This window comes from Limanda limanda, chromosome 4, assembly GCF_963576545.1.
Source record: "Limanda limanda chromosome 4, fLimLim1.1, whole genome shotgun sequence".
NCBI lineage: Eukaryota > Metazoa > Chordata > Actinopteri > Pleuronectiformes > Pleuronectidae > Limanda > Limanda limanda.
The window spans coordinates 308996-333731 of NC_083639.1; the positions used below are offsets into that span (position 1 = coordinate 308996).

The 24736-nt window shown below is 40.1% G+C and overlaps 1 protein-coding gene across 1 annotated transcript; it reads left to right on the forward strand.

Annotated features, from left to right (window-relative positions):
* The first annotated feature begins 3213 nt into the window (after positions 1-3213).
* elf3 (E74-like factor 3 (ets domain transcription factor, epithelial-specific)) lies at positions 3214-8730 on the forward strand. Its single transcript, XM_061070281.1, has 9 exons — positions 3214-3304; positions 3473-3633; positions 4282-4515; positions 4813-4920; positions 5004-5147; positions 5255-5341; positions 5580-5699; positions 6974-7169; positions 8042-8730. Exons 2-9 carry the CDS (start codon positions 3480-3482, stop codon positions 8151-8153), a joined length of 1155 nt encoding a protein of 384 aa, XP_060926264.1. The 5' UTR covers positions 3214-3304; positions 3473-3479; the 3' UTR covers positions 8154-8730.
* Positions 8731-24736: the final 16006 nt, after the last annotated feature.

The following is a 24736-nucleotide window of genomic DNA, read 5'->3' on the forward strand; positions in this document are numbered from 1 at the left end:
CATTCATTGATTCAAATACCGTTCGCGAGGAGGACAGTCACGAGAAGGACAGTCACGAGAAGGTTCTAGAAGCATATCCTTGTTTCAAGGACATTGGACATGTAAGTCATTATTGACTGTGCATGATTAAAACCATGGTATCACACACAATGTTTAAATGATATATTCAAATGTCTGTATTGGTATATTTGATATTTCATAGGTGATGGAGGAGCTTCAACGCATTTTGAATAAGGATAATACCAACTTCATTGATGAACTGAAGGGAAGATGGCATGACTTCTGCCAGAAGGTGCAGTTTTATGGTGTATGGAAAAAGGCGCTGAAACCCCCAATGGGAATGGACAAAGGTAGGGAATGATGTTTTGGTGTTATTAGGGTTTAGGGTGGACCTTCAGGCATGTTAATTGTCAAGTACATAGTAGGAGGGACTGAAAACCCTCCTTCCTAGTACGCTGCCCTGTACCACAAAGGTTATGTTCAGGGTTTCCGGTCCAATGAAATTCTTTCACTTCATGTGTTTGTGTGTATGCTACAGTGTTATGTCAAATAAACACAGGTCAGATAAAAATATAAATACGAATCCTAATTCTATGATTAACAATGTTAAAGATCAACAATTTAAAAGGCAGCATCACTGCACACAAAACAATGAATTATTGCATCAGAGGAACATGCATATGATTGTTTTTAATCAATTTCCTGTCCAGTTTCATTTTAAAGCCCCCACAATATCTTAGTTACTAATGTAAGGCTCTATTATTTTTTCAATGGATTGAACAAAAGCAGTAATATTATTACCAGGTTTGCCCAGTTAAATCAGCAATCTTCAATGAAATGTCAAAAGTAATCCCTATGGAAATGACTAATTTGCCTTCTAATCAATATGCACATTTTATAATAACTTAGCTTGCCCTCCCTGTAGTAATTATATCCTTTGATGTGCAATTAAAAATGTCCATTACAGATTACAATAATTTCCTATACAATAATGAACATTTTTCCCTAGTTATGATAGATACCTAGATTATAATAGGTTCTATTCCAGGTGCAAGAGAGAGATTATGCCAAATTAATTCTCTATAAACCCAGATTAAGTGTATTTCAATCAGTATTAACAGTAAAATACTAAGAGTCAATACAAACATAATGTCAGGGCCTGGTTCTTACTTAGGAAAACTTTAGAATAGTTTTTCTAAATATTGGTGTTACATGTAATTTAAGCGGGTGTATTGGATGCCACCAAGTGTCCAGAAATGCTAAACTTGTGTGAAGTAGCACAAGCAAAATAAATGAACAATGCATGCACAACATTTTAACCCATTCTAACATAACACTTTTTCCTACTCGTGCTTACTCATTACTTCTGTGTTTTATGTCCCCTTTTCCTCTTGTGTTGTATAGGTAATGCATTGGCTATGCTTGCATAGGTGAATACATAACATATCAGTAACGAAACATTAATCTTTAGTTGTTTAGTTGAATGTAAACAATATAATATATTAGGAGAGGCGGTGGACTAGTGGCAGAAACTTGGACTATGGGCAGAAAAGGTCTCTGGTTTGTCTCTGGTTCGACTCCACGGAGAAACAACAAAAAAGACGAACCTGGATTGATCTGTCCAAAAATCCAAGAGGATTCTCCCTACCCTGTCTAGTGCCCCTGAGCAAGGCACCTTACTCCCCCAACATCTGCTCCCTGGGTGCCGTACATGGCTGCCCACTGCTCTGTGTGTCCTGCACCAGATGGGTTAAAAGCAGAGGTTAAATTTCCCTCCTTGTGCTTGTGCATGTCTGTGCATGTGTTTGGGACAAATAAATGTATCTTAATCTTTTAAAAAACATTTATTTTATGATTAATCTCTACACCATCTCTCCTCACTAGTTTCTACACTTAAATATTGTCTGTGGAAAGTACCGACATTGTGCAACAGCCCAGGTCTATAAGAGTAATGAAGGGTGGAAAAAAAGGCATGAGTCACAAGTGATGACATTTTCCTGTTAGTCCCCAGGCCATAAGAGCTAGTAACTCGTCAGGAAGTAAAAACCTGCATGGTTGCATTCCACACTAAGCTTTTTCTCCACCACATTTTGGAAACAGGGTGTGAGTGATGTTGTGAAAATTTGGGAGAAAAAGTAATAACTGTCTCAAACAAATTCCAAATGCCATTTTTTTTATTGGATTATAGGAAAAATGTGCCTACATCATAATCTGGTTTTGGACCTTACAATGAAAAGTACCTTGAGATGATAAAGTATGAATATAATATGAACAAAGTGTTTTCTTTACAGCTTCTTTCCTGGCTGTTAGTTTCATCGCTAATCTTTGAAAAGCAGAAAAATCATTTCACTGGAGGATCAAAGTACGTGTTATAGTATTTTGACAGTACAAAAAGAGCCTCTGTGTTTTTTTATAAGGATGAAGATGGGCTTTACAAGTGACATGCAGATAGAAAGTGTTGGGTATGTATTTGTATTTACTATTTTTGCTTTTGCATCATAGTTTATGCTCTACACAAAGACAGGGAACAGAGAATACCATAGGAAGCTGTTTTTAAATAAATCTGTCCAATCTGTGTTTTGTCCTAGGCTCATTTACTAGTAATACAGAGCAATATCACAGACACAGATAGGTTGGTTACATATTAGGGGGTAACTGAGTGCAGTGTAACAAAAAAGCCTGATAAAGAAGCCACCTTTTGTTACTCTGGCTGTTGACTGATAAAACTGTCCACAAAAGTGACACCTTGTCGTCTAACACACACACACACACACACACACCTTTGAGAGAATGAGAAAAAAGATAGGAAACTATGACACACTATACACGATAACACTATAATTTGCTGAAGATAATAGAAACTAGTAGTTTGAACTACTCTCACAATTTCTGTGACGAGTAAAGTTACTCTAACACATTACACATTACTCCTATTTCATTTCAATAGTTTTGTTTTTTTACATCAAGCCATAAAAGCTAGTTGACTCAAATACAAATATAATCTTACTCTAGTTGATGGCTTGAAAGATACAGAGAGAAAAGCAGGTTTGTTTTGTTGATCAAGTTCTCAGAAAAGCAGAGGAGGAGGCAACCGGGATGAAGGTGTGGCCAGTTTCAGGTGGAATTCCCCTGAACTCACCTGAGTCCGTCCCCCATAGTTAAAGAAGTATAAAGATCCACAGGTGAAGAAAGAGAAGATCACTGATACATGAACAATAGAATAGAAATTATACAACACAATTTCCCAGTACGGATTTTCTTGGATCATTCTAACTTTGCATCATATTGTGACTTGTGCTATCAGGTAAAGGCAATTTTATCTAACTATTTAACTGAAATGTTAGAGCGGTCTTGTGGAAATGTATGGCTTATGTTACAAAGCTAGATGAATTAGAACTAGCTATTTTAATTCAAATGGAAAGTTTGACATCCAAATGGTGGGTAAACAAGTTTTGTCTCACATATTTCTCAGAATCTCCATGTCATCACCGTGCCTCAGCAGCATCCTGACTCATGCCAACCTTACCATGTATCAGACTGGTATCCCTGATGTACTGCAGCAGGAACCCAGTGTGCTGCCCAGCATTAACACTCTTCAGAACAGCAATCCAGCAAACAGCTCTCACATCCACAGTAAGAGAAATACTAATTTCTATCTATCATTCCTGTAAATTAAATTGTACGTGGACTCTGTCACAAAATTTTCCACAAATGTCAACTACAACCTGGGCTGTGAAAAAAAGTTAACCATTATAGTCCAACCAGAGTTTCTTACGCAGTCTCAGCTGAAAATGAATTACACAGTTAATCCAATAATTTATTTCAAACCCCTGCCAACAAGACCCTTAGGTCTCTGAACTTTGGCCTCCTTTAGATACTGTTGGCTTAGTCATTTACCAGGCTGTTAATGTTTAACCCATCATAACCGTCAGTCACCTCATAGTTAAAACAGCTTGAGCTTTGTTTGAGACACAAATGCAGGCCAGGTGATAATATAGACTGGTATCAGTCAGCTTTACAAGCAGGTGAAACAGTAGATATGGTGAAGTAAATTAAGTAAATTAAAGAAGCAAGTGTTGACATGTTTTTGTGTGGTTTGGAAAATATAACAGTACACTGACCTTGATTAAGATCAGGATTTTATGTAAAAATTAATGTGTCAACATTTTGTAGCTGTTATGCTCAGGTCTGACACATGCAGCTACTGCTCAAAAACAGGTATTATTCCACTGCATCAATACTAGAAAGAGTAGCATATGATTCCTTTATCTCTCTCTGCAGATGAGTGGTACAAGCAAATCAGCCCTCACTGCTGGACAGCAGACAATGCTCTGGAGTGGATCAGTGACCAAGTAGAGAACAACAAGTTTGATGCTAGCACTCTTAGTCTGGCCTGCTGCTCCATGGATGGACCCACTCTCTGCCAGATGAACAGGGACCAGATGATAGGGATCTTTGGCCTGCAACTTGGACCATATCTCCACCAAAGTCTGCAGGAACATAAGACCAAATATGGTATAACTGCATCAGTCATGAGGCATGATTTTAAGATTTTCAAAGCTAAAATACATAAATATATTTTCTTGGTATTTAGATAGTAAAGTAAATGGTTAAGAGAATTGTGGTCCAAAATTCACAAAGTGCACCAAAATACAATTGCCAGTTATACGTCACTTAAAATATATATGATACTGGGAAGAACAGATTTTACATGTACTCTCAGATGCTAGCAATTTAGTATCATACATATGCTTTGTTTTTCACTAGAATTAATAATGTTTGTGGCCAAAATGTTTTCTGTTTTCTCCCCAGACCTACAGAGCTTGTCAAGGTCAGAGCTGAATGAGACCTGCCAGCTCCTGGACAATTTCCTAGACAGCCTTAACTTCCCTTTGCTCAGCACTATTAGAATTGGCCAAGGTACATATTATATGTCACATACAAGCATAAAAATTATTCTGTGTGGAAATATTCCTAATAATACTGCTACTCACTACCAACAGCTGAAGGCGTTGTCAGCAAGAAAGAGTTTGAATACAGGGATGATTATCATCTGACTACTCTGACCATGGAGCCCATGACTTCTCTCAGAGACACTGAGTTGTCTGATAATCAGTCTGACAGCGAGTACAGCTCCTCCTCAAACAGTCAGTATTTAACATGTTTCTCATGTGTTTGCTATTATCTTGCTAACCTTTTTCTGCCTCTGTTTCCCAAAAATGTTGTATATCAGAAACATGTCTCATGTGTTCAGGTGGCAGGTTTGGCTCCTCAACCCTCGGCTCACCTGAGTCTGGCATTGGCGAATCAGAACCAGAAATCTCTTACCCTCTGATTTCAAGTGAGTAAACATCTGTGAGCAGCTGAAGCTCCGGAATGTAGAGAAGAAAGATGGTGGTTCCTCCAGTCTGCATGCCAAACTGCCCTTTTGCAAGACATTGAATCCCCCAAATTGATCATGACGGCTGTGCCAGCATTGTGGAAATGATGTATGAAAGAAAAGGGCAGTGTATGTGACTTTTAACTTGAAAAAACTAGTTTTTAAGTAACCACCTGACAATTCACTGTTTTGTTGACAGAGGTGCACATCAAAACTGAGACAGAAGAAATCCGCCTAAAGCGACCACGGGGGCGACCTCCTAAAATCAACAGAGATCTTAGCAGCAGCATTTATGAATGTCCAAAGAAAAACAAACACGGTGAGGCAATGTTTGGGGAATTAGGTAATTCTGTATCATGCATCATGTAAAACTGTTCGAAAGGCATCTACTTGCATCCATTTTGCATTTATATTAGGCTGCAGATTAGTGCTGTCAGTTAAACGCGTTATTAACGGCGTTAACGCAGACCCATTTTAACGCAGTCAATTTTTTTAATGCGAGATTAACGCAGAGCTGCAGCTTCAGTATCTGTGTTCGCCTCCAGTCTGACCTGCTCTCGCTTTTTGTTTTAATATTTCGCCAACTAAAATATATATTTTTAAGCTATTGTAGCGTCCCCGCTTACACAGGACACGGAACCTCTTCGTGGTTTAGTAACTTTTATTATCCTCTACACGAACATGTGCACTTCTCGCTCTTACTCCGTCACTCGAACACATCAACAACACTTCACTTCCTTATTGACCCCCGATCCCCAAACAACAACCCCATCCTATTGGTCCAAACAGTCACATGTCCCACCCCGACCCCTTCACTGACCCTCAGGATATCAGAACGCTCCTTCAACACAGTGTTTTACTGAACATACGTCAAAACCAAACATAAACATAAACCCAGTCCTTTACACTATTAGGCTGCAGCTATATGTTTTATTTTTTTCAAAATAGGGTACTTCTTATTTCATACATTTCTACAAATATGGGGAGGACTTAAATAGCCCTACAAAGTTCTGTGTTTAATTTATTTCAAAGTAGGCCGACACTTGCCTGTGTATTTTGTTTGTTCATTATTTTGTTGCTTGTCTGTTTGAGTAGCTGGCTGAAAGCAAAGAAGTAGTAGGCTTACCTTTTATTGGTAACCTAACTGTTACGGTTCATTGTTTCTGAAATAAGAGGCCTGACTGCTATGTTCAAAGGAACCTTGAAAAAAATAAAATATTAAGCCATGGTTTAACTGCACTATAGGCTGAGTCCTTGTTTACCTGAAATGTGCACTTTATAATTTTATTTTGTACCGCCCTGTTTGGCAATGTTGTTTTTCAATCAAATAAAACATTTGCATAAAGCAAGCCAATCCACTTTTCCATGTTGATAAGAGCATTAAATCGAAAGTAAAATTATGGGGAAAAAATAAATGGGACACTTAGAATAGATAAAAATTTGCGATTAATCGCGAGTTAACTATGACATAAATGCGATTAAATATTTTAATCGTTTGACAGCACTACTGCAGATACATACCTGTTGGGCATGCTTATGACTATACATCAATGAGCACACATTAACCCACTGTGCTCCACTTTTTGTTTATAGTCCCACGAGGCACTCACCTATGGGAATTCATCAGGGACATTCTGATTCACCCAGAGAGGAACCAGGGCTTGATGAAGTGGGAGGACCGTCGTGAGGGTGTCTTTAAATTCCTCAAGTCTGAGGCTGTTGCTCAAATGTGGGGCCAGAAAAAGAAGAATAGTAGCATGACATATGAGAAACTCAGTCGTGCCATGAGGTAAGTTAGCAGCGAAAAGTTGTTTCATCCCCTTTCTATGGTATCCACCTCAATCTAAAATGATGGAGCATTTAAAGATGCTGTTCAGATGTAAAAGTGATTAGCATTGTGCCTAGACCTAAAACACAAGCCAGTAAATGACTTCTCCATAAATAACATGTTCAAACATTGAAAACAAAATTCAGATTGAAGTTTTACATGAACTGTTCTCTGATATCCAATGAACTCCAGATAATCTCCTGAAATTCTCCTGAGATTTGGGAGCTTTTGTTGGTTGATTAGCTGAAAGGAAAAAGACATGATCACTGGAGTGGAATTTATATGTTTGGGAGGCTGCATCACCCCTCACTTGAATGCTCCGGAATTTCAATTTTTGTGAATGGGCCTGGGTGGAGAATCTCCTGATGCATTCTTCAAGTGTGAAAGGCAAACTCTGACTGCATTGTGACATTTTCTGGAGTTCATGTGAAATAATAAGCTCTAGTAAAACCAAGTTTAAACTTAAATCAAGCTTAAACTCCATTGATATAATATTGTACTACGAGGTAATTTTCTTTGCTCCTAGTATGTGTCAAGCTCCAAGAATGTTACATCTGTTTACCACAATGCAACTTGATAGTGCCTTTTATTAGACCCTTCTGCCTTTTGGATAATCCTGGGTTTTAAGGGCCACACTCAGAAATTGATGAAGTCAGAGTGATGTCAACAGAGTTGTCTTGAACTGTCCCTCGTTGGTCCCTAGTGGAAAAATATTATAAAATACCTTTTCATTTACTAATAACATTGTATATCAGTTAAGTGCAGCAGATGATGAAAGAGAATGCATTGTTTGTGTCTTAATACTGCACTAACTGACCCTCCTCCACCCTTAGGTATTACTATAAGAGGGAAATCTTGGAGCGGGTCGATGGCCGGAGGCTTGTGTACAAATTCGGAAAGAACTCTAGCGGCTGGAAGATTGAGGAGATTGATATGGGCATGTGAGTGAACAGTAACAGAGCAGGTAGAAACTAAAAAGCTTATCAGACTAGGTGGTCAGGAGCAATAAATTATGCATGTGGCCTGTCTGAAAATAAATCTTGCTGCCCCAGATGTTTAAGACACGAACTTCCCCTCAGAAGGAAGGTGTTGCAGAAAATGTAAGCCAGTGTTTTTGGCTCGAGTAGGTTTTATGAACCAATATTAATGCTGTATTTGTCTTGTATTTTTGATTATCAAAGGATACTATGTTCATAATAGCTAACATATACATCAATCTGGAAAACTAAGTTTCTATTAAAATGCATAGTTTTTACAATTGTACAGTACAAAATTTCGTGTTTGTATTTAACTGTCCTTTACTGAAGCAGGACTAACTAATCCTCAGTTGTCATTACAGTTAATTTTGTATATATGGGAATTAAATAGTCGCTTTTTTAGTCTTGATGACCACTCAGTAACAATGTGCATTACATGTCTATTGGGATTACTTATTAGTGTGTTTTAACAATATTTAGTAAAATGTAATTAAATCACTATTCAAATGATCATTAGCTGTAAAAACTGAATCCATTATACTGTCATCCACCTTAGACTGAATAATATACTATATATGTGTGTGAATTAATTCTTGTGTGTGATAAAATAAAATGGTTTTAATAGAAATCAATTTGGATATTTATTGATTACTTTTTTGAGATTTTCTTTTTTCAAAGCTAAACACTGAGATCCTATTTGTACACCTGTAGCAATTAAAACAGTTGGAAGATTTGAAAATGCAGTATGATGAGTCACAATTAGAGAATTTATACCCACATATTGTCTACAATGTTTTTGGAAGTGACCAGGACATTTTGCAATTTAACTTAGGTTATTTGGCCCTACCAATACCTAGTACACTCTGGTGATGACACAGCCATATAGACCTCCCATAACCACTATTAAAATACTTTTGCTAACATGACCTGATATAGTACAACTACAAATGGAATACAGTGATCTACTATTTTCAAACCTGAACCCTATTGTTCCATCTTTTCCAGTCATAATGATTAATAGGGACCAAAATATATGGAATCAGTCCAATATTGATCAACACTATAAAGGGCACAGAACACTATGAAGAGCACATAAAATAGAATGGAATAGGTTCGCAAAGGGCCACGTCGCACAATGTCTCCATTTGGCTCATAGGCACCTGCATGCCTGACTTAATTATGCAGCCAGCACTTGCATGGAGTAACAGGTGTGTGTGTGCGTGCGTTCGTGCGTGTGTGTGCATAGTTTCTAAATGGTTTTAAGCAGCTTTGTGATACCATCAATCTTTCGTTTATTTTAGCAGCAAAATAAAGCTTTGTCTGTCTGCTTCGTACAATTGACACTGGTAGATGGTTGTTTCTGGTGCAAAACAGGTATGGCCAGTTAGAGAGGACAGGAGATGATTTAATTTCTACATGGCTAGTCTGCGATAACAGACCTTGAGTTTAGTTTAGTTAAGCACTAGTTTAGTGCCAGTGACCTTGTCATACACCAGAATGTAAAATTCCTTTGTTTGCCCTCACAAACGTGAGGGTAACTTTGATTTGGTGACTCGTGTCTAGCTGCTGTCAATCTGCTTCATCATCAGAAATATTTAAAATACCTAATTGGGGAACAGGAAGTTCTTATTGATTTGTTTACTCATTAATTCACAGACTGAACAAACGTGATGTCCCATTTACAGGAAGACCGCTTTTATTTTGAAATCACTTACATGCTCGTAACTTAAAGGAGTAGTTCACCCAGAAATGAAAATTCACTAATTATCTGTGGGTGGGTAAAGTCTTTGAGTCCACAAAACAGGGTAAAAGAGTGTTGCAGCAGAATCTAATACATTTGAAGTAACTAGCTCTTCAGACTTGGTCACTAGTCTGAAGAAGTTATTATCTACCATCAACAGCCAAAATACCACCTTTTCCTTTAATTGCTATAAATCCACATTGTTAATTTTAGTTAAACAGTTGCATCTGTCCATTCCTGTTGCATCTGCACCTGTTGTCATCATTGCCATGATGCCCTTCCTAGTAGAATTTTGTCAATAAAGCTAATATTTTATACCTGGTAGTTGCCTTTGTGGTCCTTTGAAGTAGAGAACGGAGATCCATTGAATCAGAATTTGCATTTACACCGGTCCAACTTCCCAAAAACGACAAACCTCTATGACCGTGTTGAGAACAGGTATTAACTTCTGTCCTGATAGATCTGATCACCACTTGTGATCAGATCAGAAATTAACACGAATGTCATTTATGTCAGTAAGTTAAGATCAAATGATGTTGTTTTTACCAAGTCTGAGTTTACAGATGTGTCAGATGTCACTGTTTGTGCGTGTCTGAGTGTTCCGGCATGAGAGACAGGAGTCAGAAGGTGTTGAATAAATCTTGTGCAATTGCAGTGAAATATATTTCACCAATTTAAGAAAGACATTATGACATTGTGGTCAGTGTTGATATTTTGGCTATGGCCACGAACAAATCAGCATATGGGCAAAGATGGAGGAAGTTGGCTGAATAAATTGTTCTTCATATGTGCCCCAGGATGCTCTCATGTTCACACTGCTAAACGAATGTGGACTCATGTGGCCCAGACCAGCTCTCAGATTTGGTCTTGTGTGACATGGTCTGGCGTGATCGGATCAGATCATTGCAATATTAACGGTTCGTGTGCAATCCATATACTGTAAATATCCTCAAACATATATATATTCCTGTCTTCGGACTGTATATACTAGGTCCTCTGGTCAGGGAAATTAACGGGACCATTGTGTACATGTCCGACCAGTCCGACCTGGCAGATAACATGAAGTGAGGGAGGTCCCTAAGAGGGCTGGAGCTTAGTGCGTCCTGTGTGTCCCAACACCCTGCGAGGTCCCTGAACATACAAAGCTGGCACTTAACTTTGTAAAACGTCGAGGAACTATTGAGGCCTTTTCTGCCAGACTCTTGGTTAAAAAAAATAACCTGGTTACTTTTTTAAACTGATAAAAAGTTTTTGATATTTATTTTTTTGGCCATTTTATGTCTTAATGTTCTCCTACTGAAGGGTGTGCACCTGCGTTTTGAGTTTCACAGCGGCGTTGGTAGTCAACGAGAAACACTTTTTTGTCTTTTCTTGTTTGCACTATATAATGTCAGTGTTACTGCCTATACTAAAGCTAGCTCACTTGGCTTTTCCTCACTTATGCTCAGAATTTTTTCTTTTGACATTCTATGACACTGGCCCACAATTTCACCAGCTGCTTCTGTGAAGGACCTTGTTCTGCCTGCCACCTACCAGTTCATTTAAAGCAGCGGATGGAGGAAGTTACAAACTCTCAGCCTCAGTAACAAAATTCTGGTCAGCTTCAGCTCAGTTAAACCTCTTCTTCCCTGCTCATCTCTAATATCATATTACCACTCATTTATCACAATATCCAATATCTGGGAGGCTTGTCACAGACAATTAGTGCTTGTTTTCTGAAAGTAACTTCCCTCTCATTTTTATTTTGTTGCCAAGTCACATTCATGTTAGAGTACCTGATGTGGTGTAACACCTGCTACTGTGAACTTTATTTCTTTGTATAATTCAAAATATGCTTTTTAATATATGGGAATACTGTATGTATACATCTATTAATATATCCCTATCATAATAACTTTGTACAAGATTTTTGCACATGTCCCTTGTGGCCTCCTGCCGCAGGCCGGTTGATTTCCATTACATCCGATATTTACCACACCAGTGCTCACAGCTGACTCACAGCAATCTGGAAGCAGACACCCTCAGTCCTCTACGTTCTTGTATGCTGCTCATTTGTTCTCACACACACAAAAATACACACAGATGCCACAAGTAGAGATGTTTGATTCAAAACATCTGATGAGCTACAACAGATGATGCAACCTTTTGCCATCTTGCTTTTTGAAAATAGGCTGTTTAATTACATTCATATGTTTCTATATTTCTATATATTTATTTTATAAATTTAGGTATTACATGTTACTTATAACTTGCTAAGATCTTTTTGTCTCTTGCTGTTGTAATACTGCAAATTTCCCCATTGTGGGACTATTAAAGGACTTCTTATCTTATCTCATTAGATCGGAGTGCGTTCATAACTGTACTTATAGCTGCCCAGTCGTGATCAGATCACAAAACCCCACATGTTTATACCATGGTGTGTATGGGGTCTCACACACACACAAACACACATACTTCTTAGTTTGGTGAGAGTGACTGAGCTCCTCCCTCTACAACATACCTGCCTAACAGGTAGATTTGGCAACAGGCCAGAATGTGTGTGTAGCACGTAGTTTACTGGAAACCTCATGATCACTGCCAGAAAAAACAGGATAGGGAGGGTGGGGGGTGTAACTCTTATGATCTCAGTGCATTGTCACTTGGTAAACGGACAAAGGGTCATTACACTATTCCCTAAAGTTACTGATTAAACACGTCTTACACTTTCGTTTTGTGTAACCTACAGTCAATTATACAACTATGGTGAATGATATCATATACATACATATGATATATGATAAACACACATGATTCAGAAAAACTTGCCCAGTATTTAGGTCACTCATGCCTCTGATCTGCTGCTACATGATTAACTATCCAGACCTCAAGGTTTGCTTTCTGTCTCCAGAGTGAAAGCTAAACATGGGTAGGCAGCATTCAGTTTTTTGCTACACACACATATGTAAAACAACCTCCCAAAAAACTGCTGGTCCGTGACAGCTTATACTCTATCAAATTAAATTCAGTTGTGTTTGCATGGTGCAGAATCACAACATACATTAACAAGAAAAGACTCCCTTTTAACTAGCAGAACCAGACTCAGAGTGAGCTTCAGAGAGGAGAGATGGGTAAAAAGGGGAGAGAGATGAGGGAATGTTGTGTAATCAACATATTTAATCTCTCAGACTGGTTGTTATAATGAAAATGATAGTGACACTTATAGTTATGATGATATTATTAACCCTACCAGACAGGGGGGGGGGGGTTTCCCGACCGCCCCATCCAGAGAGTTTCCCTTCAATAACATGCAAAGACAAGCAATGATAATAAATTAAATATCGCTAAAATAAGTACTGAACGTATGTTCGCAAATTATAAACGCAAAATAATGCATTCTTAAACTTTGACAGTGGTTTGGTCAACTGCACAACGCTCCCCCTCCCCCTCCTGTGTCACACACAAATGCTCAAAATCTCTCTCTCTCTCTCAGAGTTGACTGACTTCCTGAAAGTCGCAGCTTTACAGCAGTTAACTAACAGCAAAGGATGTGTCAGACACGTTTCTTTAATTCGACCACTGAGTAGAATAAAACACATTTACATTTAAAAAGGCAGCATATTGTTCTTTTTGTGTCATAGTTGAATCTTCAATCCAACCCACGCCACCTTGGTACATGCAGCTGCATCTTCTAAGACACGTTAGGTGGTGTTAAGTTATCTGGCTTGCGCAGGTATAACTTGGCGTGAAAGTATAAGCGGAGCGTCTGTTTTATAAGCATTTATTCTTTACATGTGCACCGGCTATATCCATTCGTCTCTGCACAGCATACAAGTGAACTAACGACATACAAGTCATACACGCAGGTAGGAGAAACTGTAACACCTCTAATATAACAGCCAATGCTATTACCGTAATACATTGATAAGAGCGTTATCCATAATGATAGTTTAACACCCACACTCGCTCTTATCTCATAAGGTTGCATGAAAACAAAAGTAACAGAATGTGGTATCCTAGTTATCTTAAAGAAACAATATACTCTTTGCACTCTTAAGTACCAAACATGTTTCATGCAAATCTTTTTAACTTTAGCTTAGTAACTGGCTTTGTCAGGACCACAGCAGGACAATATTCCAAAATAAACTTTCCATTGTTCACATTTTCCCTAATAAAAGGATACTTAATGTCAATGTGCTTGCTTCATTGTCTGTTGACTGGATTTTTGGCTAGTGCTATGGCACCTTAGTTGTCTTCATACAACTTTGTTTGTGCATATTGGTATGTGTCTACACCATAGACTGCATAAATAATGGACGGAGGGTCCCCCATTGGTTTCGGCAGGGTGAGAATGAGGCTACTAGAGGGCGTTCCCCCGGCGCCATCTTGCCGGTGCTTACTCCTCCTCGTTCCTGGCTAACCAAACAATGGGCAAGGACGAGGAGCGCGACGGTAGCAGAGCTTTAAATTTCCTTGTTAGCTTAGGCTATGGCGCTAGGATCTCCGCCGATGCTAACGGCTAGCGCTGTGCTGGAGCTGCTACCGAATGGTCGCAATCTTTACCATGAACTAGAGGTAGGTAACCTTGAAACTATACAACAACAAAACCTAGTGTTTTATCTATCATCATAATCATATGCTTACATGCCTCAAGTGGTTTTTAATATGTAATTGTTATAAAAGTTAATGTAACACGTTTGATGAACAGATTGAAGCAATTTAACTACAGAGTCACGTGTTTGGTTGTAACACAGTCCAGTCAAATGGGTTGGCGAGTGAAAAACTTCACATAGCATTAGATATCTAAAGTGGTGGAGCATATTCTCCGGACACACACAGTCTCCTGTCTCAGATTCATCCTCATAAACTCTAACGGTTCTCTCTGCTGGGTGGACCGGCTCATGTCTGTGTGTGTCGGTAAAAACTCCCGTCCGGTCCCATTAGCGTCGCCATTACTGCTGAAATCTTGCCTCCGGGCTAGCAGAGCTAAGCTAACCAGCCAGGTACAGAGACACAGATACCTGCAAATCAATACTAACACATAAATAAAATACTAAACTTTACTAACCACAGAAACAGGAGAGCAACTGCTTTAACTTGTCCGTCAGGAGAACAAGCCGAACATCAAACCGTGTTATTCATCCGATATGTGAGTGGAAGCCTCTTCACAGTCTCAGGTTGTGTTCACTGGGATTAGCCTGTTAGCTCAGGTGCAGCCGAGCAGGCACCAGGCTAGTAAACTGCAGTCGGAGCGCTGACTGTGACATCACGTGAAATTATTCATAATTTCAAACCTCTATATCTCTTAAACGAGGGAGTTAGAAAAAAATTCACCCCCCTCAGAGTTGTCATGAAGGAAGAACCTCGTGATTGAGACTAAAATCAATTTTTGAACCATCCTGTAAACAGGTTTAATACTGCTCTAAAGTCGGGTTTTTTAACATGGGAGTCAATGGGGATTTGCTCTCTCTTGCAGCCAGGCTTAGTGGCCATCCAGTGAACTGCAGGTGTTTACACTTCCGCATCGGCCTCATCGCTCAGCCAAGGATGTTGCACCTTGGTCTACACCCCTGAGTAGCTGTTCTAAGTAGATGCATTCCTGTATGGCTGATGCTAAGCACATGTATTCAGCCTCACAAGTGGATAATGCTACTGTCGGTTGTTTTCTTGTTTTCCTGGATATCAAAGAGCTTCCCTCATTAAGACTGACACAATAACCTGATGTACTACGCCTATCCGCTGGATCTGATGCCCAGTCAGCATCACTGTAGACTCTTAGGCCTAGTTTTTCTGTGTAATTTCTCCTGAAACATAATCCCTGTTCTGTTGTACCTTTGAGGTACCTGAACACATGTTTTATTGTGTTCCAGTGTTCTACTGTTGGCTCAGCAAAGTGCTTGGAGAGTTTACTGACCAAACATTTTTTTGTGTGGTCGGGTACATGTGGACAAGTAAATAAACTTCCTACTGCCTCCCTGTACTTTCTTGGGTCTTTCAATTTTTCTGCATCTTCTGTGTATTCACGTTTTGGTTCACATGGAGTTTCTCTAGCTTTGCAATTAGGGGTGCAACGATTAGTCGACGTCGTCGACAAAAATCGATGACAAAAATAGTCGCCGACGAATTTACTCGTCTATGAATCGTTGGTGACGTCATAGCGCGTGTTTCTCGTGCCGCGCAGCGGAACTAAACGTTGTTTTACTGGATGTGCTGATGGAAGTAGCTGAGGAGTGAGCCATCTCGCTCCCTTCCTATCTCTGAAAGTTGCGCATGTGCAATAGCGACAAAACATGGACCAATGACGTGTCCACTGCCTCGCGCAACAGAAAGTAAAAAGTTCAGGAGAACTCCACTCTTAACATAGCCCGAAAAACACTACCTGCAATATCTGTGCGGCGGACCTGCTCTCCATGGAAGCATGACACGCGCATGTGAGGAGGAGACACGTGTGACATCGTAACGGAGACGATGTGGACTCGCCTCGGTCAGATGTTATATATACACGTTTATACCCGTGCGCAGGATTCTAGCATCCATTACCAAAATATGGTTTAAACTTTTTTTAACGAGTTTAAAAGCGAAATGTTATCCTATTGCCTGACAAACGTCTTTTTTTAATCACAATTATTAAGTCTGAAGAAGACGGTAGTTTTGTTTGTTGACGTTTTTATTAACATTATTTTCCCTGTCCTTTTTGTTAACACGAAAAATGGATACTTGATTTTTTATTTATTTTTAGTATCAGCACTTGACCTGTTCTTTGTTCACAGTAAAAAGGGAAACATGAATTTAAATTAATTTTTTTATTAGCACTTTGCCTGTCCTTGGTTTGAAATGGACAAAAACTTGATTTTTCTTTGCTTTTGTGTCAACAGTACCCTTATATGCAGCAAAGTTTATTAAAAGAAATTTTTTTTAATGAAGTATCGATCTTTATTGTCTTTATTTTCAGTCACCACATGCCTCGAACAACCTCAAGCTAAATTTAAAAGCTGCTTGCTAAATAATAGCAATTGAGAATTTGTGTCATTCATAATCCGATTAGTCGATTAATCGTTTCAATAATCGGTGACTAATCGACTATCAGAATAGTCGTTAGTTGCAGCCCTATTTGCAATCCTGCATCCCAAATCAATCTTGAATTATGCTCACATAGCTCACTTGTGACATTTTGACTACACCATCTGCTTGTTCAAAATCTATGCCCAAGATATGTCTCAGCCTTCCCATGTCTTTCATTTTGAACCTTTCAGTGAGTATTCCCTTTACATTTTTCAGAACATTCTCATTACTAGCTGCTATAACCAGATCATCAACCCATATGATTAGGATTACTTTCTCGTTGTGCTTATCTTTTGTATACACACAGGTATCAGCTGGGTATGCAACATAGCATTCCAATTCCTCCCTGATGTTTTAGACCAGACATGGGCAAAGTAAGGCCCGCAGGCCGTATACGGGGCTTTTTATCTGTCCGGCTGAACTTGTCCAAATAATAAAAAAAAAATAAAAAATTGTTTTTTTTTTTTGTTTTTTTTTAAACTAACAATTTAGTAGCACTTAAATGGCATGTACTTATAGCACTTTGTAGTTTTGCTTTATTTTTTAAGAAATCGTACTTTCTTGATTGTTGTTCTGGGTTTGAACCCTCAGGGTTGAATGCACTTATTGTAAGTCTCTTTGGATAAAAGCGTCAGCTAAATAACATTTGCCCGGGAGTGTGGTGTACAGGGCTCGAAAGGGCACATGATGTCCCTTCACTTTTTCCCTTTGCCCTGTGAGCCCTTCTGTAAAATGAGAGGATCAAGGTAACGAAAAGTGGACAACGAGTGCCGAGTGTTTAACACGGAGTCAACAACATACTACTTTTTCACTGAAGTCCAATCGAAGGCTGTATGCCTGATATGCCGAGAAACTGTTGCAGTTTTCATGGAGTACAACATCAGCCGTCACTTTGCTACGAAGCATGCTAACTACGCTAGCAAGCAGTCAACGCAAGAACGGGTGGCTGCAGCTCAGAGGTTGGCGACTAATTTACAGACTCGGGAACATTTTTTTTCACAGACAAACTGCAATTAAAGAGTCATCTACCAAGGCATGTTTTTTTGGGGGCATTCGAAATAGCAAAGGCTAGCAAGCCTTTCTCTGAAGGCGAGTTCTTTTTAAATGGCCTTGCAAATAAGTGCTTTGCTACTTGGTAAAGGCCAAATCCTTTCTTGTAAAGATTTTTCCATGTCATTTATATTAGTTCACAAAAACACTCCATCCATCTGTTCCTGGCCCGGCCCCTCTGTCAAATTTTAGAACCCATTGTGGCCCGCGAGTCAAAATGTTTGCCCGCCCCTGGTCTAGGCCAATAGCAGCATAACTAAGGGATGGTTCAGGACTAGCCTGATACAGCCCCAACTGAAGGCTTAATGAAAAAGGAACGTTTTAATTTTAACCTTAAATGTAGAGATTGTGTCTGACTCCCGAACCAAACGTGGGAGCTGCATAGAAGCCTGGTAGCGGAAGGCTCTACCTCCCATTTTATTCTTACAGACTCTAGGAACCACAAGAGTTGATGTATTTTGGGATTGAAGTGATCTACTGGTACAATACTATTATGAGCTCTTTGATATATGACGGAGCTTGAATGTTAAGGGCTTTATATGTGAGGAGCAAGATCTTAACTTCTATTCTGAATTTTACTGGGAGCCAATGCAGAGAAGCTAAGACAGGAGTAATGTCTTGGAAATTTATCATGAGATTTGAAATAATGAACTTCTCAGACCGGAGTTGTTACACAGAGGGTTACACAGACAGCAACATTGCTCAGAGTGCAACAACCCATTACATTCCTCCCTTTTTATCATTTAAATATGATAACAAGAAAATAGTCAAGAAACATCACTAACAAACATCAAATCATAGAAGAATATTGAAGAGTACATTGTGTACGTAGAGAGTTAACATCCACCTTGGAGAGGTTCCAGATCAGGGGTGGGCAAATATTTTGACTCGCGGGCCACAATGGGTTCTAAAATTTGACAGAGGGGCATTATGACTAAAACACAGAGTGTTCATTTCTCCGGGAGACAGTGAACGTCCCTCGCTACAGCTCCAGCGCTCCTCTACTGAGCCAATGCAGGTCTCGTGAAAAATTTTCCAAAGACTCGTACCCGAAGACCCAGTCGGGAAATGAACGAATCATTTCTGCTTCCTTGACTGAGCCTATGGAACAGTCCCGATGCGCAGTGAACCTGAGTGACTGAGAGACAGAGAGCTGTTCTGTGAGTGAGTGAGCAGAGCCGTGTGTGAATGGGAGGAGCGCTGTGACGCTGTGTGAGGATTTTCATTCAGTCCGAGCACAGATAATGACTCCGATTACTCGTATTATACTCTTGATCGGCAAAAGTGCTTTATCCGTACCGGATACTCGTTTCAGCCGAGTATCCGGCTCGTCTCTAATAAATGACATGGAAAAATCATTACATGAAAGGATTTGGCCTTTACCAAGTAGCAAAGCACTTATTTGCAAGGCCATTTAACAAAAACTCGGCTTCAGAGAAAGGCTTGCTAGCCTTTGCTATTTCGAATGCCCCCAAAAAACTTGCTTGGTAGATGACTCTTTAATTGCAGTTTGTCTGACTGCTTGCTAGCGTAGTTAGCATGCTTCGTAGCAAAGTGACGGCTGATGTTGTACTCCATGAAAACTGCAACAGTTTCTCGGCATATCAGGCATACAGCCTTCGATTGGACTTCAGTGAAAAAGTATTTTGTTGTTGACTCCGTGTTAAACACTCGGCACTCATTGTCCACTTTTCGTTTCCTTGATCCTCTCATTTTACAGAAGGGCTCACAGGGCAAAGGGAAAAAGTGAAGGGACATCATGTGCCCTTTCGAGCCCTATACACCACACTCCCGGGCAAATTTAATTTAGCTGACGCTTTTATCCAAAGCGACTTACAATAAGTGCATTCAACCCGCGGGCCTTACTTTGACCATGTCTGGGCTAGACTCCAAGCATGCACTGAGCACTTCTCTCTTTCTCTATCTGTCTCTCTGCCCCCACATTCATCAGATACAGCTGGACAATAAAACATTTAATTTAAATAGTAACTCTGACTTTCTACAGCTACCCCTAGAGTTGTCCAGGGGTAACAGTTATCATCAATTATCAACTGTTGCTGCTGTCATTAATAACTTCTTTCACAAGTATTAATGGACCCATCAATCTCAGACACATTCGGCTAAGCTCTCGTTTCTCAGGGAGTGTTAGTGGGACAACACAAACAGATCCTTTCAGATGTTGTGGAGGCCTTCCGGAATCTTGACACCAGCGTATGTCGTAACTCAATGATCAGATGGATTTGGTCTCTACATACCATTTCACACTCTGCAGGCGCAGGCGCTCCTCTGACGGATGTGCCCTCGACTTTCTCCTCTTTGCCTGCTGTGGCTACCGCTCCCAGCCCATTGGCCCTTGAGCCTTTCATCCTCACCCCGGAGAGCTACTAAGGAGTTTTGGGGTCTTGTGGGCGGTTCCTCCTGCAGTGTTGTCTTGTGTTTATTAATAATAATAATATTATTAATAAACACAGGCGGCTGTGGCTGAGGGGTAGAGTGGTCGTCCTCCAACCTGAAGGTCGGCGGTTCGATCCCCAGTCTGAACCATCTGCATGCCGAAGTGTCCTTGGGCAAGATGCTGAACCCTCAATAGCCCCCCATAGAATAACAAAGTGCTGCAAGTAGATGCACTGTATGAATGTGTGTGTGAATGGGTGAATGTGAAACTGTACTGTAAAGCGCATTGAGTGGTCTTCATCAGACTAGAAAAGCGCTATATAAATACAAATCCATTTAATACATCGTATTATATAGCGCTTTTCAAAGCTCTTAAATTTGCTGTACATGGTCAAGGATAAAAATAAGGAAAAAATAAAATCTTTAATAAAAATTAAAAACTATGAGATATATACTATGAGACAATAAAAACAAAAGGGGAGCCACGTTGTTGAGGGTCTTGTAGGTGGTGATTAGAATTTGGAAGGTTATCCTATATTAGAGCCGGTGGAGGTCCTGGAGGACTGGGGGTGATGTGATTAGTTGAGCGGGTACTGATAAGTAGACGGGCAGAAGAGTTCTGGTCCTACTGGAGTTTGTGAAGGACTTTGTTTGTGGCACCAAAAAGTAAACTGTTGCAGTAGTCATGTCGGGATGTTACAACAGCAACCTCCCACCTACACGTCAGAATAGTATTGGCCATCTTTCTGGTAAAGCCTCTAAATGGGCTTCATCTTTGTTAGAAGGGAAGTCAAATATTCAACTCATATCCTGTTTTAATTAGTGAAATGAAACAATTTTTTGATCACCCATTTCAAGGTAAAGTGGCTGCCAATAGACTTATTTGCTCTGGCAGGGCTCCAAATCTGTAGTTGAATATACTATTGAATTACAAATTTTGGCTGCTGAGAGTATGTGGGATGAAACCTCTTTACAAGGCATGCTTATTCATAGTCTGGCTGGAAATATTAAAGATAACTTAGCCCCTAGAGATGAGCAAATTTTTGATTCACTTATTGCCCTATCTACTAGCCTTGCAAATTGCCTTTGTGAACATCGTAGAGAGCGCGAAGGTCGCCTGCAAGTCCACTCTGCCTGCAACTTACCAGCCACTTATCCCATTCACAACCCCCTCACCAGCAGAGGCCACTGAGGAGCTCATACAGTTGGTAAAGGGTTTTATGATTTATAAAAACAAACTTGACGAGAAAATGTGCGTATTTCCACGCAAACTCCGACCCACACGTACAAACGTTTTGGAGACGGGAAAGTGTCAATACAGATGTGAGGTGGTGAACTGAAAAAAATTATTGATCCACTTCATCATTTACATTATAACCAACAGCTTAAGTTGTCCTCGCGCAACATATCTGTTCCACAAGAACCTTTTCATTAAAAAATATATAAACAACTGTGCAACCACTTACAAGTAATGAAGAAGCTTTCTTAATAATATCCCAGAGTGGAGGTAAGGATCCACTGATGTGAGGGAATAGTTCCAATGCTCTTAATAATACTGCTGTGACAGTGGTGCGTGATTCTGTGTGATGTGTGCATGCGAATGGAAGGATGAGAAAGAATACAGGGTTCGGCGATGTCTGATCAGCTGATTCTATAGATTATATTGATCTGTGAACTTTTTTTATTTCAGGCTCTGTTCTTTCTATTGTCTTCACTCTCACACAATGTATTATCCACAGCAGCAGCAGAGTGTATTTTCTTTATTAGTGACATCACTGCTGTCCCATAAAATCGCTCTTCACCTCCACCTCACACACAAACACCTCAGAGTTAGTGTCAGAAAGTTTTGCTTCCTGTTCTCATCGCTTGATGCGGTGACTCCATCAGGACTCACAGTGGAAACCAATTGGTCAGCAGCATAATTATTATTCATGAAGTGCTTTGCATTGACCAATTATGCTTGAAAGTTGGTTTGTGGAGGACGGACTTGAAGGCAGATCCACATACGAACGTTTCTAGGTGGACTGTGATTTATAAGGTGAACATTGCGTTCAGGTGTGCGTACTTACACTTTTAGTATGAATCCCACGCACTGTTTTATAAATGATTTCCCTGGTCAGAAGGTGTGGCTCTCCTCACGGGATCTCCCCCTTCAAGTGGAGTACTTCGTCGGGTGCCTTTGTAAATATGCAAATAGATTTTGTACATGGGCCAAATTGTCAGGGCTACAAATATTGTAGGTAATTGTAGACCAGACAGTCATTCTATCCACTGGTTACGTCCCCTCCATTTTAAAGCTTGCCGCCGTCACACACATACTCAAAAATCCTGGCCTTGCCCAGACTCCCCCAATTACTACCGGCCCATTTCTAGCCTGCCCTTCCAGTCAAAAGTATTGGTATGGAGACAGTCCACGTTGCTAATCAGATCAAATCCCACCTTGATTCCAATAAACTCTATGAGCCCCTCTCAATCTGGCTTCCGTACAAAACATAGCACTGAGACTGCTCTGATCAAATTACTAATTATCTATTGTTATCCTCATCCTCCTAGACCTTAGTTCAGCTTTTGACACCATTAACCATTCCACACACATCACTCCCCTAAAAAACACCATCTGCATTACTGGCTCTGCCCACTCCTGGTTCCAGTCCTACCTCTCCAACAGACATCAATTAATCTCAATCAACAACTGCAAATCCATCACAGCTTATGTCACCCATGCTGTCTCCCAAGGTTTTGTGCTTTGTCCCTTTCTCTTCATCATCTAAATTTTCACTTTGACAGATCCACCACGGCCTCCAGTTCCACTGTTATGATGACGACACTCAGCTCTACCTCTCCTCAAAGACCATCACTGCTGCCACTCACTCCACCCTCACCACTTGCCTAATGGACATTAAAATATGGATGCAAAGAACCTTTCTAAAACTCACCTGCAATAAATCAAAAATCCTAATAATTGGCCCAGACTCCTGCCCCACTCTGGAATACAAACTCAATATTAATATAGTCATCCTCGACCCCACCCTCTCATTCCTGCCCCATGTCAACCACATCACCAAAACAGCCTTCTTCCACCTCCATGACATTGCCCGTACTGTAGACATGGTCTCAGCCTCTATTGACCTCCTAGAGGTCAATGTTCATCAGACAGTTCACTCAGTGTTAGATAGTCTCTCATGCCAGAGGCTGTACGCTAAGGAATGGAGGTTAGACCCAGGCTATTTGAAATCATTATGGGGAAGCCCAGATAGCTCTAGTCACTTCGGCATGCACAAACTCATCGGCATCTTTGGTTTTCCTTGGGCAGAGACCACTGCCCCGTAGGGAATATGTACTCAACACTTAACCAAGCACTCTTCTTTATGCATTTCCCCCGATCCCCTGGATAGTTCCCACACTTTACGAGGGGAGAATGTTGAGTCGCAGGGTCCTCCTTGTGGCTCCCAAGTAGCCATCGAGGATAAGTTTCTCAACGGTGGTTTAGTGATGCCTGGGGAAGTTGGTATACTTTTTAATTGTTTTAAAGCAGCCAGTTCAGCAAGGGATAAACGTTGTGTGTAAAAACTGTATTCTTGCATATTTAGCTTACCCAAACATGTGCCAATAGCATTTGAACATTGTCACTTTATTTCTGATGCAGATTTTGCATCAATACTGGCCCGCAGACTGTAGGGTGACACAACAACATGAACATGCATTTTGAGTCAACTAACTATATTACTGTAGGGGACAGATGATAGACAGAATTCACCAAAGACTGTTAACACTAATTGATTGCACTGTGGTTTGCAAGCTTACACACCGGGTAAGGAGCTGTGGGGTTACCAAGGTAACAAGTGCACTGGGGGTGCTTAAAAGCGGATGTTTTGGTGGCGCCCGGACGTTCTGTGGCCTGAATTGTTTGTTAAAATAAACGAACGCCGAGAGGCACACAAAACGAGAAGATCTCCAGACTACATTATTCCCTTGACAGTACTACATTACTGTATAAATATTTCATTTTGCAAATTGTATTATATAAATAACCCCACTGCTTGTTATTAATATAACTTACAATGTTACACGATTGGCTTACTCTGAAATTCCTTTCCTAACTAACCAATCGCCACTCAGGAAGAGTAAGTTAAGTGATGCTGTCACTGCTGTAGTAAAAATGGCTTACAGGACGCTATTTATTGATGTGTACCAGAGGTGATATAGAAGTGGGTATAGCCTGTGCTGATTGAAATGCTGTATAAATATGTATACTTTGTGTAACTGGTCTCTCCTTTGTGTCGTATTCTCTGCGTTGTGTATCAATTTATGAAGTCGAAGACCGGGAC